This window comes from Taudactylus pleione, unplaced genomic scaffold, assembly GCF_031769625.1.
Source record: "Taudactylus pleione unplaced genomic scaffold, aTauple2 ptg000737l, whole genome shotgun sequence".
NCBI lineage: Eukaryota > Metazoa > Chordata > Amphibia > Anura > Myobatrachidae > Taudactylus > Taudactylus pleione.
Window position 1 is genome coordinate 1,709,658 of NW_028285139.1, and position 16,162 is coordinate 1,725,819.

At 40.0% G+C, this 16,162-nt stretch overlaps 1 protein-coding gene across 1 annotated transcript in view; it reads right to left on the bottom strand.

Moving 5' to 3' along the window:
- The window catches only part of BAZ1A (bromodomain adjacent to zinc finger domain 1A), a 110,916-nt gene that overhangs the window by 81,449 nt on the left and 13,305 nt on the right, over window positions 1-16,162 (bottom strand). The window contains exons 5-7 of the mRNA XM_088457061.1: window positions 15,952-16,039; window positions 7,302-7,424; window positions 5,501-5,570 (exon numbers count right to left, since the gene is read on the bottom strand). Coding sequence (XP_088313187.1) covers window positions 5,501-5,570; window positions 7,302-7,424; window positions 15,952-16,039 — 281 coding nt within the window. The remainder of the gene's footprint in view (window positions 1-5,500; window positions 5,571-7,301; window positions 7,425-15,951; window positions 16,040-16,162) is intronic.

Genomic DNA, 16,162 nt, shown 5'->3' on the forward strand with positions numbered 1-16,162 from the left:
ATCAGGTTAGATTTCTTGAAATTGACACTCAAAACAATGCAATCAAGCAGTCTAGGTTGTCTCAAGATCATGAACTTGCAGAAAGGCCAGAGTTTGTCTTGCCTCTACCAGTACATTGTCCATGTAAGGGATGTAAAGAGGGGGGGGGGGGGGTGATCAGAGAATGGCAGCTATTACCCTCAAGATTTTTCTGAACACCCTTGGCTGTAGTCAAGCTATGATATCCATAGACGCCATGAATTTATTTTGTGCGGTTCAAGACAGACCTCAAGGAGTCCATCTTGAATATCTGTAGATAAAAAATACCTAGTATAAAAAAAAAAGCGAGTTTGTTAACCAAAAAGATTGGAGTAAAAAACAAAAAATCTTTCTACTGTGGGATTGGAGTAGCTACTCCTGAGGAAAGATGGCTTCCCCAGGGCAGAACACTTTATTCTGGTTTCCAGGAAAAAGCACCTGGGTGTAAAATTCCAGGACATTTATGATGTATCCGTGACAAACGAATGCCTCTCATCCAGATGTCGGTGATAGAATAAAACCACTGAAGACCTAGGGGCCTGGTTGGAGACACCAAGGGGAGCATTGTCGCTTCTGGTGACTCAGAGGAAACAAAAACGGGATTTTTGTACTTTCCACTAAATCATTTTCTCTAAATCTATCAGTGGGACACTGGTCACCATGGGTTCATTGAGGGGACTGAACGAGCTGGCACTTAATACAAACTATAGCTTTAGTCCAGAAGCTCCACCCCTCTGCAACCCCTAATTTTCAGTACAACTTTAAACAGACTAACTAGCAAAACCAGAAAAACCCAATCAAAAAATGGAGGCACATAAGTAAGCGAACGCCGTGTGGCCCAGATACATTCAGAGAAAAGGATTTAAAGAAATGGTATTTGTGTCTGCGCCAGTAGCTATACATTAATCCCTAAGGCAGTTAATATAAATAATGTAAAAATGTATTCAACATACATATGAACTGCAGTTCATGCCTTTAAAACATATTAATAGACAGTATGCAATGTGGAGGGGTTTTTTTTGACAGAGCCACTCGTTTGTCATCTGCAAGCTTCTATACAGGGCAGCATCTGCTAAATAGCGCACCTTATCTTTAATTTATTTTGTGTAAAAAAAAAGTAAACGCCAGAAATTAAGAAAGATGGACAGAGGACTAGGCCACCACAGGCACTGCAGCTATAAAAAAAAAAAAAAAAAGGCCATAGCTCGCAAAACCAACCTGCATCAGAGCAGCAGGGATCTCACATACCAAGGAACACTTGCACTACCACCAAAAGATTACCACAAACCTGGGAAAACAGGAACAGGATTGATGTAAATTCAGCAATACAATGTGCTCGATGCCCAGAAGAGAGAGCCCAGAAAAGCCCTGTCAGACTGAACAGCAGGAGCAACAAACCAATCAGTCACCACACAGAACAACTAAACAAATAGTGCAGGTACCTGAGTGAAGAAACTCCAAAAAAGGAAGCAACCAATTTGAGAAGCTGGAAACCTCCACGGGTTCAGCATGCCACACTTGCCCACCAAAGCAATGGCAAAGCAAACAGTAGCCCGAACAAATCTGGACAACCACCTCAAAAAGCTGAGGAACCACTAAAATGGTCCAAAAGCTGACCAGTGCTAAGACCAATCCAAAGAGTCAGGTAAGAACGACAGACAGAGTTCAGAATACTCTCCCTGAGAATGAGCAGTCAAGGAGTCCCAAATATAGGGACAAAGTACTGCACGCATGCCTAGCAATAAAAACTCGACCTAGTGGGACTAAAACCCAGTTCACAAGCATTACTTTATCACACACACTAAGCTATCAAGGCTCCTATTGTACAACAGGATGCAGTCGTATGGCATGGACTCCCTCTTGAAGTGAAGAGAGAACAATCAAAACCCTAGGAAACAGAACCCTGTTAACTCCACTGCTTGTCGGTGCGAACTCCAGGTCTCACAGCAGTGGCTACCACCGGACTCAAAATGTGTGCTGCTAAGAGTAGCAAGCTTGTAACGCACTCGAAAAAAAAAGAAAGCAATAAAACAAATCAAACCAAAAACTAACAAAGTACCAGGAAAACAAGCCCAACTCCGAAGCGCACTTAAAACGCACTGAAAACCAAGGGTTCGAGACGAGAAGAGCTTCTGTCTTAAAGCTGTAGTTTGTACACTATGTAGGCTCTTCTGCAATAATCACTGCACCTGGTGGACCTACAAAGTACTGACGTCAATAAAATCTCATTGATATATTTGCTGTCAGTGTCCAATCGCTTTTGTCTACATAGTATATTAAGTGCCAGCTCATTCAGTTTCCTCAACCAACCCTATTGTGAGCAGTGTCCCCAAGTTTGGATGAATGAGAAGGAGTAGAGAAGCTTTGTGAGCTCTTCAATAGTTAGGGCCAGCAACTTGTACAAAGTGGTCTCCACCATTTTACTATGTGCACTCTCAGGAGAGCTCGACCACTGATTTTTCACTTCACAGGAGACACGCAGAGTATTCACACTGGATTGGGTATGAGGCAATCTGGAGTGACCATTGAAGCAAGGAAAACTCCAATAACACAATACACCTTACTACTACTTGCCTGCACAATAGTGCTGTTTGGGAGGAGGAGCTGCTACTGCCGATTGCTCCCAGAAAATAACTGATGTGTCTGTTATGGTGGGAAATCATACCAAGGAGGAAATGGATGGTACCTCCCAATGCACAGCAATGATGTAGCCCTAAGACATCCTTATGTCTTGGTAAGACACCTGACAAGCCACAGGCCGTTATTGCTGAAGTGGTAAGCATGTAATACCTTCTTGTGCCAGAAAAAGAATGACAGTTGCGTCCATTCCCACATTAAATTATATTGTGTGTGTATAATATGATTTGGGGTGCAACTTGGTATGTGACCACATTATTTAAATAGAAATCACAGGGACGCTGACACATTTTAAAAGTTCCACTGGTGGAGCTAATTATTTCATTTGTGATTCTGTGAGGAGACCTGGAAAACATGCACTGTTTGGGGTCAGAGTTTGAGAACCTGTGATGTAAAGGGCATGTGATAGAGATACCATAAAGAAGATGACAAACGTGCTAGACCAGGGGTAGGCAATGCTTGGCACTCTTTGCGGATGTAGAACTACACTTTCCAGCATGCCCTAGCAGCTAAATTGTTGCAGGGCATGCTGGTATGTGTAATTCCACAGAAACCAGAGGGCTGCACGTTGCCTATCCCCTGTAGCTAGTCAGAGACAGATAAACCATTGCTAGTGCTCTTCTAGATGTGGCTGCTTTATTAATTCATGGGACAGGTCTGTTGTGTTGTGAATGGGCTTCACGGAATTTAGGGCATACTGTGTGGAATATGAATTTGAAACATTGTGCGGCATATGAATTTGGGACATACTGTGACATATCAATGTGAGCCTACTGTGCAATATATTATCAATTTAGGCCCTACTATGTGGAATAATATGAATTTGGGGCAGATAAGGGCATGTGGCAGAATCTGAAGACCAGTGGAGAGGCATATGTGGTGGCCTGTCGTCATGTGGGTAGGTTAAGAGGCATTGAATGGGCATGTGTGGTGGTCTATACATGTTTTCTTATATTTTGGTCACAGACAATGGTCTAGCTCCTAGATCTTACAAAAAATAGTCATGCTCTGTTCTACACTATCTACACTTCAGAGAGCTTCATGCCCCGTCATGTTGCTGCTGTAATCAGATATAAAGGAGGACCGACAATTTACTAGACGGGGTCTCCTTTTTCCTGGCACATGAGTTTAAAAGATCCTCGCTACTACTGTTCTAACATGCTGTCTTAAGTGAACTCTTAATGATCACCTAGGTCACATGTGTGGGAACTCATTGTCTATAGTGGGAGACCCAGCAGTTATGACCAACAAGCTTTAGGGGCAAAATAACTTGCATGTCAGAGGGATACAGGCAATTACTCATGCTTTTTTACTTAAGACAATTTCATAGATTTAGATTGCTGTAACATGATTATAGGTCATCAAAGCAATAAACCCACTAGCCTGTAAATGATTGTCGTACTTAAAACACTAAAACCTAGTATTTATACATTGTTTGTTGTTCTTCCACTAGTATATTTGTTAATCAGCAAAATTTATTACACGGAGATCACCATATATTTGTTTTAAATGAGTAGTTTTTGTTTTTATGCATATTACAAAAATAAAAAACAATAGTAACATAAAATACTTGCTTAACAGCTGCTTAGATACATAAAGGGCATACCATCATAGTAAATAAGGTGATAACAAGAATCAAGGCTATATAATCAGAGTTTATAGACATCAGCGAGAAATAAAACTTAAAGTAACACACGCAAAACATCAATTTAAAACCAATGGCATAATAAAACAGCACCCAAATGAGTTGCAGTTTAATCTAATAAAGGGTGTAGGGGAGACAGAATTACCATTGCAACCTAGAGCTTGTCAGGCTTTCTTGAGGGAGCATATTTTGAGGACCACCTCTTGTCATATTAGATTCCGCTTTGTGAGCTATATACAAATAGCTTTCATGCTGCACCGTTATAGCAACCAAAGATAACCATGCCTGAAAATCAGGACCAGCAGTGGCCATCCAAAGTCTTTCTATACTGACCTTATCCAACATACAGATTTATCGTATATTTCAACTTATACTTATCTAGGACACAGTCATCTATAGCCACAAGACAGCAAAACCTCGGGAGATCGCCATATTTTTAGAGAAAGAAGAAAATAAATAAATAAAACTGTCCAACATTGAAAGTAGTAGATTAACAAAACCCATGGAGTGGCAAACTTATGTTACGACAGGCGCTGATAATTCATAGCATATAAATAAGAGTGGACTCTCTGGGAGCAAGCTGCCTAAAAGTACATTGGTCCTCCAAGCTGAAGGGGCCCCAAGAAGAATAGTAAAACAAAATAGGTAACTTATGGCGCTACACACAAATAAATGACACTTTAAATGCCTCAATCACGATGGTAGGGCAAGACTAGGGGAGAGTCTATCTGGATGACAATATAATATATGTCCTAACAAAGATCAGTACCTCTTTGTAATCACAAAGCACTGGGTGGTGTATAAAGGAACAAACACAGTCCCAACAATAAAGCTCTGGTCTCCTCTCTGTACAGAGACCCAAATATACAGGCACATGGTAGCAAAGTACTGTATTGTAAACAATACATTTGTGTGCTACCATGTGCCTGTATATGAGGGTCTCTGTACAGAGAGGAGACCAGAGCTTCATTGTTGGGACTGATCATTTAGTTTTTTGTTGTTGTTTTTCTTTCTTTTTTTTTTGGGGGGGGGGGGGGGGGCCCGCGGGGGGTTTACAGGTAGCGAAACAAAGTGACATAGCATAACAATGTTGAGCACATAGAAATGAGAAAAACAAATACCTATGTAAAGCTAGTCAATAACTGTAAAAACCTGATAATAGAATTAGATCCGGAATTTGTAGATGTATAATGGTCTTACCCATAGCTTTCAGTTCATTTTTGTGCTGCATGATTTGCTGGCGCTCCCTTGCAGCCGAGATGGGACTTCGCTTTAAATAAATAAATACAAAATTAAACATTTTTAAAGACAGAGTTTTTTTTTAAAATATATCAATTCACAATTAAATATATAAAACGCTACAATAATTAATGCCTTTAATGTGCTGGGTTGAATAACTGACTCAATTGTTCTTCACAAGACTGCCCAGGTGTATTTAGACACAGTCTCCCTACAGTTATGCTGGGTACACACTGGCACATATATGGGCTGATCAATTAATCGGCCAATATATTGAGTGCCCATCGGCCAGTGTCTACCAGCGATATGTGTGCGAACAACGTTGTTCACAAACCTATCACGTCGGCTGTGCTGCACAGCTGATGCCCAATATCTGCAGATATATCGGGGTATCGTGCTGCGTGTACAAGCGGCCAGCTGACTGCCCGTACAGTAGCAGCGGCAGTTGCAGGGAAGGGGGGCGCGACATGCCCAAGGCCAGCGGGACCCACTCCCTCCAACACACAGAACACAGGTGATGGTTGTTCAGTGAGTAGGAACCATCATCATCATCTGCAAATCACTCGATCTGCAGATACATATCTGTTCAGTGTTTACCCAAGCTTTAATGTACAATATCCAGGCTAACCCTTGAAAACAAACAAGTGGGCCAGCCTGGAGTAGTTAAGGGACTGGAAACGTATAAAAGGAGGGCATGTAGCCCACATCCTATATATCCTTTGATAAGTGTATACACTGAAAAAGGAGCACCTCTTACAATAGCTAACTGAACACAATTTAAGATTATGCTTAATTCTGTGACAATGCCTGATTAAGATTAAGGGGCACATTTATCAACGACTTATCATACACAACGAGTTTTAAAACTTGTTGCGTATGATAAATGGTGCTCCAGCCAATCAGCTTCCAATGGTCATCTGTTTAAAAAATGACAGTTAGGAGTGGATTGGCTGGAGCACCATTTATCATACAGAACAAGTTTTAAAACTTGTTGCATATGATAAAACTTGTTGATAAATGGGCCTCTAAATATTATACCTTAATCCATCCACTAGTTCTCCTCCATATAACCAGGATCTACAGTAAACTAACATGAAGGTTTCAGCAAGATCAGCCAGCAAGATGTGCTATTGCAGATATATATTGCCCAAGAAATCCAAGCGGTTCTTGATGCCCCTGAAGCAAACTGGTTGACTGTAGAAAATAACTTTTTATAAACTGCACCACACTGGTGTGAAAATTACACAGAGACAGACACAGGAGGAAAAGTAGGTGACTACTATGTGCTGAAAATCTTTGCGGTGCAAAGTAAACACATCTAATCACCCCTCCCACTGTATTGTGAATGCGGATGTTCAGTCCTGCCTGAGAGTCCCATAGAGGAAGGCAAAACTACATAGTTTACACCAGGGGTGAGCAACGAGCGGCCCTCCAGCTGTTGCTGAACTACATGTCCCAGCATGCCTTGCAACAGTTTTAGCATGGCCAAAAAGCAAAACAGGGTCAGGGAATGCTGGGATGTGCAGTTCTACAACAGCTGGGGGGCCGTTAATTGCCCACTCCTAGTTTACATCAACCAAGGATACAAAGCTGTTCTGCAACAAAGAAAACTGTATCCAAACAGCAGCACTCTGCCCTCAGGGCAAAAAAAAAAAATAGGCAGAAGCTACACATTTAGTAAATTTAGCATGGCATGATCAATCCAATAAATTAAAGTCACCTGAAAATAGAAACACACTTGTATATGTAGTTAGCAACATACCTGGTTGAGCGGCTTATTTGTTATGGATCTTCGGCTGGCAGTGGACTCAAACTTTGGAGGTTCATCAGGAAAATAATCAAAGTAATTTTTCTCCAAGATTTGATACTTTGAAATTGTGCTTACCTAAAGAGGACACAAAACATCAGATCTGCTACATTACTGTCATATGCATTAAAATAAAGAAAACTAAAAATAGGTAAGAAGTATAAAAACCATTAAAATGAATGGCATGTTTCTAAATAATTCATTGCTGGTAACGATTTCCAGAACCAATGCAAAAAAAAGCAACAGTTTCTTATATTAATCCAGGTGAGAAGATAGAGTTACTTTTATAAAGTTCTTTGTGTGCATCACAGACAGCTCACCAAGTTTTGCTCTGAATAGCAGGAGAAAACAAATGATTTTTTTATTTTGGGGTGCAAAGGTGGGAAAACCACTCAGAACCTTTGAAACAGCCCCCCCCCCCAAAAAGGATAACTGCATCAAACAATCCCCTAAAAAAAAAAAAAGTGAGGAACACCCCCAAAAAAGTACAAAGTGGGGGTACAAGCATAAAAATCAGCAAAATATACTTCTTAGGGGTCTGCAAGTATGGGTAAGGTGTTTTTAGGATTGCAGGTGTTTGCAAAACAGGTGCATTTTTCACGTTATTTAAAAGTTAACGTTAGCAACTTTAAATTATGCTAGCACCCATTTTCAAGTACCCCAAATTTGACAGGACTTATTTCCACCTAAAAATACTGCTTAATGCCATTCTTCACCACTTGTGCAAAGACGCAAATAAGACGCTATTGACACAACTTAAGTACCCCAAATCGCTTTATTAGAGCTATTTGGGCACATCTGCATTGATCCCCAATGTTACTGCATCTTTTTGGAGGGGTTCAGGCTGATTTCCCCAATTCTGACAGCACTTTCCGTCCTGTTTCACATCTTTTGGAATTGAATACGGGGAATAGCGTGGGCGCACACAATAAGTTTAAGCGGCCAAAAGGCTCGATGTCGGCGAAAAGTCCGGTAGGCGAAACTTTTTCGCGGGTGCAAAACTAATTGAATACCACCCTAAGACGAAGTTTAAAATCTACACCAAAATTAACTGATTATTTAAAAATGTTAAAGCACAAGTATGTGTTCGATATTTGCAGAAAATAAATATGACCTGTGTTATGGAAATATGAAGGTGTATTGCACTTGTTCTAACAAATGCATTCATTTGTATATGACATATGGGAGGAGTACTATGGTAAGTCAGTATGTAACATTCTCACTCAGCCTACTGAGCCTAGATTACTAAATACATAGTTAAAAAAGGTACAGTATGCCGATTTCAAGCTCTCAAGAGAATTTTTAGAGAAAAGTAAAAATCCATTACAGTATCATTAAACGGTCTGGAAAAATTATGACTAAAATGAAAACGGAGATCCACTGACTAAATCTTGCCTAAAACAAAGCAAAAAAGAGAAACTAAAATGTGAGTTTAAACCAACTACAATTTTAAATAAGCGACTAAGACTAAAAGCTCAATTTAAAATCCTTGTCAAAATTAACACTGCTTTCTTGCAGTGTAGCAGCACCAAGAACTCGAATTGTAATTTTTTTATGGATAATAAGAGTGTTCCCATTTCGCATAGTCTGCCTTAGCTAAAGAGTAAAAAGGACATTAATCTAAGGCAGGGGTTCCCAACCACGGGCCTCAAGGCACACTAACAGTCCAAGTTTTAAGGATAGCCATACTTGAGCACAGATGTCTTAAAAAGTACCTCAGATATTTTGATTTAACCATCTGTGGTCAATCATGGATATCACTAAAACCTGGACTGTTAGTGTGCCTTGAGGACAGAGGTTGGGAAACACTGATCTAAGGGATAGTTCATATTTTTTATCCGGATGCAATCGTTCCTCAGTTAAAAGGTCTTCCAACCGAGATGAAGAAGCAAAAGGAAACTGGTTGTTTTCTTTCAAAGAAAGCTGTATCAGAAGCATCAGGCTCCTCTGAATCCTAAAAATATTCAAAACTTATTTAACTGCTGCAACCCCTTGAACATTACCCGGATCGTTATCCGATTTTATTTATACAGTATATAGATTACATTTTCTTCCTTTTTTAGATGTCCTATGACTCATCAACACCCAGCCCAAACCCCTGGACCTTGAAACATGAAAATCGGGGAGAATATTCCTTCCATAACGTAGGTGCCCACTAAGGGATTTTTTTCGAGATTCGACTCCTAAAGGAGTGAAAAGGGCCAAAATGCTTCCTCCCCCTGTGCAATGCCCTGACTGACTTATCGTGGCTGTAGCACAGTTCACATTCAACCACCAACTGTCATCCCAAAGGGCTGCCATACATCACTGGCAGGGTGTTGCTCCCCTATTTGAATAGTGATGGAAGGGTTGGAGGTAAAGATACAATATTGGTTTTGGGGTAAGTGTACAGTCTTGGCCAAAAGTTTTGAGAATGACACAAGTATTGGTTTTCACAAAGTCTGCTGCAAAGTCCCTCTTTACCATGACCATGAACTTAATCCCCCCAAAAAAAACTTCACTGCATTTCAGCCCTGCCACAAAAGGACCAGCTGACATGTCAGTGATTCTCTCGTTACACAGGTGAGTGTTGATGAGGACAAGGCTAGAGATCACTCTGTCATGCTGATTGAGTTAGAATAACAGACTAGAAGCTTTAAAAGGTGGGTGGAGCTTGAAATCATTGTTCTTCCTCTGTTAATCATGGTTACTTAATCAGTTCTAGAGAAAGACAGTATATCTGCACACTTCAATAGATAATGAGTTACGGTCATATATGAGGCCCCATAGTAATTAGCAACCAATAATGTTCAATTTATGGGGGTGCAGCCCTATTCCAACCAAGTTAGACTATATTGAACAAGAGAGGCTAGGGGTTGTTAGAGATGGGTGCACATGCACAAAATCAAAACATTAAAACTTGACTTTTATTAGTTATTATACTAAATATTCCATTCACTGGGAATGTACAGTGAAAATTAGAGGTAAAAAAATTATTTATTGAATTGATAAACATACATATAGATTAGTGTATAAAGATAGAAAAATGTGAACAAATAGTGTATAAAAAAAAAAACGGGTCCACCATTTCAATTTCCCAGTATTATGAAAGCAATGTACCATGTTGAAGCGGAGCAAAATTATATGAAATATGTATATTCAATATATCTAATAACCTACATATAAATGCTCCTTGTTGGTCATAAAGCTAAATTAATAAAGGAATTCACTAAAATTGGTGGTAATAATATCACATCTACTTGAGTGGCTTGTGAAAACGTCAGCAATAATGTCCTCCTTTAATATAAGGCATGACTGCTGGTACAATCCTTTAAAAGGTCAGACAATCACATCACAATACTTATCTACAATTTATTCACTTAATTTAATACACATTGGTTTGTGAGCATAGAATAGCATCACACTAATGCTGCTGTATAATATCACTTTTATTCTGACTGATCAATTCATATGCAGCTCACAAATCACTTTAAGCAGTGCTGGCATACATAGTGTTGTTAACATCATCCCTAATCAGGTAACATTATTACCACAGCTCAGATAATCACAGATAGATAGTAATTAACTATATGTTATTCTGGTAGATATTATTATTGTTGTTACTTAGTATTTATAAGCACTCCTAAAAAATTAATGCATTAATCACAAAATAAACTATAAGTGCCTCACTGCAGCTTTCAGTAAGGCTCAAAAAGGTGGTAATCTGTGTGGTAAATCACACTTCTATAAGTCATATTTAGCTGTCTCATGTGTCACAATGTATTCACTTAATATAATACACATTGGTTTGTGAGTATAGACTAGCGTCACACTAATGCTGCTATATAATGTCAGTTTTATTCTGACTGATCAATTCCTATGAAGCTCACAAATCACTTTAAGCTGTGCTGCTAATAAATATTACTGCAATGTTATTATCCCTACTCAAGTAGCATTATTACCACACCATATATTTATAGTGTTATCACTTCTAAACTAGTAAATGCATGATATATACATTTTCATGGGACCATGTGGTGGACCCACTGGCAACGCCAAAGTGCACGTTTCACTTGATAAAGCTGTTTACACAGTGAAAAGTGGCCAGGAAACTCCCCAGTCCTTAATACCAATTAGAACTTGTGGTAAATACTCAAAAGGCAGGAGGACAAACAAAAACCCACAAATTCTGACAAACTCCAAGAATTGATTAGGCAAGAATGGGCAGCCATCAGTCAGTATGTAGGCCAGAAGTTAATTGACAGCATGCCAGGGCGAATTGCAGAGGTCTTGAATGAGAAGGGTCTACACTGCAAATATTGACTCTTTGCATAAACTTAATGTAATTGTCAATAAAAGCCTTTGACACTTCTGAAATGCTTGTAATTTTACTTCAGTATACCATAGTAACCGCTGACAATAAGGTTTAAAAACACTGCAGCAGCAAACTTTGTGAAAACCAATACTTGGGTCATTCTCAAAACTTTTAGCCATGGCTGTACAGTATTGGTAGCAGTGTTAGGAGATGAGTATAGTATTGGGTTAAATGTTAAGAGAAAAGGGCACAGTATTGGGGTGAGCATATAGTAGTGGGTTCAGGGTTAGGTGTACAGTATGGAGTGGAGTGTAGTGTTAGTGACACTGACTACAGAGGTGAGAGAAGAAAATATGTTACTACTCAGGTGAGGGAGGGGAATGTCAAATCTGTTACTATGGGGTGAAGGAAGGGTATGTGTTACAACATGGGCTAGGGAGGGGAATATGTTACTGCAGAGGTGAGGGAGGGGAATGTGTTACTACAGGTGTGAGGGAGGGGTTGTATTTCTACACAGGTGAAGTAGAGAAATGTGTTACTAAAGAGGTGAGAGATTATGTTTTACTACACAGGTGAGGCAGGGTAATGTCTTACTATAGCAGTGATGCATTACTATAGAGGTGAAGGATTAATAGGTTACTGGAGAGGTGAGAAGGATCTACCCAGGTGAAAGCGGGTACATCTGCTAGTACACTATATAAAAGGTTAGCAGGTAAATAATACAACCTGAAACAACCAAATGGGAGCGCTGCTTGTCAACAGTTGTGGTATCTATATTAGAACTATATATACTGATTCCATTAAAAGGTTATTTGTTTAATAAAAATATTTGTTAGACACAACTAAAACAAAATTATACCCTAGTCTAGTACCTAAATAATTTGCAGAAATAGATATAACCATCAAGTGATAATTATACTAAACCGTGAAGAACAGTTTGCAAGAAGAGTGATTAATACATATGTTCACTTTCAACCAAGTGTTTAACTTGTATCAAGCAATCCATCAGGTGTTAGTAATGCTTAATTAACCAAAAGTTTAGTAGATATCGTCTGCTTGTCCTTAGAAGAAATCCATTATTCAATTACAATCAGTCAAGGCTCAATTCACATTGAATACACTGGTAAATCTATACCCCTTACATTTAATTTCTCCTTGCCCCAAAGTGCATGTTTTGTTAGCTTGTTGCCCATAGCAACCAATCATATTCTACTTAAAATGTATCCAGCACCTTCTAGAAGAGAATAGGTAGAATATGATTTATTGCTATGGGCAACAATTCCACTTGTAGCTCTCTCACCATTATGCTGGCCATACACCTACACGACCAGCATAAGATCAGATTCATCATACGATTCCCTGGCAGTCCCGGCAGCATGTTTGTTGTTTTTCTTAGCACAGGATCTGTCGTATGTTCGATCCTGTGCCTCACGTGCTCAAAAGGGAAACAGTCATTGAAATTACTTGAATTGCTGCACGATGGTTCGCAACAACAAAATAAACGGCACGATCTGCAAACACGATGGAACATATGGGCTGCACATCTGATCATGAGATCCGATTATAGGAGCTGCAGGAGCGCGCATCGGATCTTATCTTACTAAAATAATACACGAATTTCACAAGATCCATCTTATGACTCATCGAAAATCGGACCGAAATCGTGCAGGTGTATGGCCGGCATTAGCCGACCATTTTATGTACTTCTCCTTGTGCCAATTTGTAATTTACTACCCAGGAAACACTTAGGTCTTTGTTAATGCCGCCTGAGCTGGTCTGCGTTAGAGGCGCTGGGGTACCCCATTGTCTAAATGTGAGCAGCACATTGCTGGAAAGCCTCCAACCTGCACACCTAGACAGGTTTCTTCCCTGTGCGGAGGAGCACGACTGTGGCTAACAAATTGCTCCCCTTCAAAGACGGGAAGCCTATTATCTTATCACTACTGTGAGCAGTCTGGCCAACGTGCCGGCCGCCAGTTCTGTGGCTCAGAGAAATGGACACTAGTCTGCAACGACTGTGGCAGGTCCCCCTGGAAGCACCCCACTGAAGAGAAACAGACTTGGTAGTATGGAACCAGATTCCCAGGCTGCCTCAGCTCGGAAAAATAAAAATCATGTCAGGCTATGCCTGACAAGAAGCTCCCTGCTCATCTGGGCACTTAGAAAAAAAAAACCTGATAACTAGAGGTTTGTGGGGTATAGAAGGGGAAGGAGCTAATCTTCAAAACCATTCAGTTTTAAAGTGACAAGCTCCCCGGCCCCAGTCCTATACCCCAGTGATCCAGTGCCCCCCACAGAACGAGAAAGAATTTTAAATTTCCCGTTTTGGGTGGAATTATCCTTTAAAATATCTCCTATAATTCTTCACCATAATGCCTTGTTGCAACCCCCATGTCGTCAAAGACAAGCCACCGTATAATTGAGCTTTAAAAGAAAAACGCAATGTTTACCTTTGTGCTAAATAGCAACAGCCCTACATCTTACATATATAGTGCCTCCATCATTCTGTAGCTAGGACAGTAGCTTAACATTAAAGGAAAAACTTTTCTCTTTAATAGTCACTGTCTGTGTCATGTAAATAACCTCCAAAAGAATATTTTCAGTAGATGGTAATGGGAAAGGCTACCCATTAGCCACTTTGCCTGGGAACCATTCAATATATTCCCAAATTGGCCACTATTCTGTGCGAGTCTGCATGGGATTTGATGCATTAAGCAGCTTCTCGCGTGCCAAGTGCAGGGCGTGTTGCAGTTACGGAGCCTCCAACATGACCAGCCCCGAAGCCCTAGTTAGCGTGAATTTCCACTTGCACCTCAGGAGGGTATGAGCAGAAACTCGCGATAAAAGCAGCCTCTGGGCTAGTTGCAGAAATTCACTGGATCGCTTCCAGGCACTTAGCTCGGGGGCTAATTTCCCACATAAGAATGACATTGACCCTTTGATTTTTTTATTTTTTTTTTATATTGGGGGTGGTCATCAACCTGCTGCTTGTTCTTATGCCAATGCCAGGAATTAACTTGGACCTGAATGAAACTGGAATTGGCCATTGACCAAACAAATTCACTTTGTGCAATCTATGAATCCATCTCACATGGGGGGGAAATCACTTAGGAGTGTTAGCTTGTCTTTTAAGGGCCTTAAACATTTTGCAATGATAGTGGTTTAAATTACCAAGGGGTATATTTACTAAAGTATTGATTTATTTTATCGATTTTAAAACGAACTGAAATCGACACAGGTGTTTGACTGTCGAAATCGCATATTTACTAACAGTTGGTTTTGAATTCGATTTGAAAATCATTGTCAGTTGGATTTTGCAGGTGTAAATGATGTCGATTTTAACCTTTCAGTTCAAAACACAGCAAACCTCCAAAAAAATAAAAGCATTGCACAGATCACTATGATCTGTACAAGCTTCTTAGATTTAAAAGGAAATTAATTGTTAATAAAAGAAAAAAGAAAACACACAGGCATGGAGCCCACCCCTTCCCATGGACCTTTCAGCCTAGTACAGGAAAATATGGGGGAAAATCGTGGTAAGGTTCCCCTTATTTTCTTATAGCCAGCACCGGGCTGAACCAGCCGGGGTGGTAAAGCCATATAGCATCGGGACGCACCGTGCGGATCCCCCTGCAAAAGCATTCACCAGTCCCAAATTGATTAGCCCGGCGCTGGAAACCCTCGTAAAGTCGGGACCCCAAAAATAAAATTGGGACACACCTCCCAAGGATCTACCAAATCGGGCTTGCAAGGGTTAAGCAGCAGCTAGACTACCATCCAAATTTCTATGACTCTTGTAGTATAAGATCCACTTCAGGTTTCCAAAAACTCCCTAGGCTTCTATAGAACAGTACAGTCAGCTTCCACACCACTCCAGCTACTAGAGGCCAAGGTTTTTCCCACAATCCATCTGGTTTACCACGTTAGTCCAATTGCCCCTCCTCTAATCCCCTACTGTATTCCATAAGTGGTCAGGCACCTAAGCTAGTACATCTCTGCTAGACATGGAGGAAGCCAACTTTTCCACCTTAATAAGTACTCTGCCTCGAGTGATATTGAGCCCTACATTTGTCATTCTACATCTTAAAATAACGGACAGAAAATAATGGACACACACACACACACACACACACACACACACACACGGCCATGTATCTTAAGGTAAAGTTATTAACTTCTTAATGTCAACCTTACAAGTAGCAGGTGTATACAAATCAACTACATGAGAAAGTAGCAAGTATCAAAATCCTATTTTTCACTATTAACATAACATCTTTAGACAAACATAACTGTACAAACTAAGATCATTACCTTGGGTATAATAATTCCATTCTGAGACTCACAGTGCAGCTTCAGGAAAAGTTTCAGCCTTTCTTTAGAAAACAAAGAAGGTTTTCGACTAGAAGAAAAACAAAAATAAACTTTAAAGACAACAATGAATAAACCATTAAATATCCTGCACATATTATTTTCTTGGATGAAAAATGAAATTGTCTAATAAAATCTTATCTATATTTAGGGC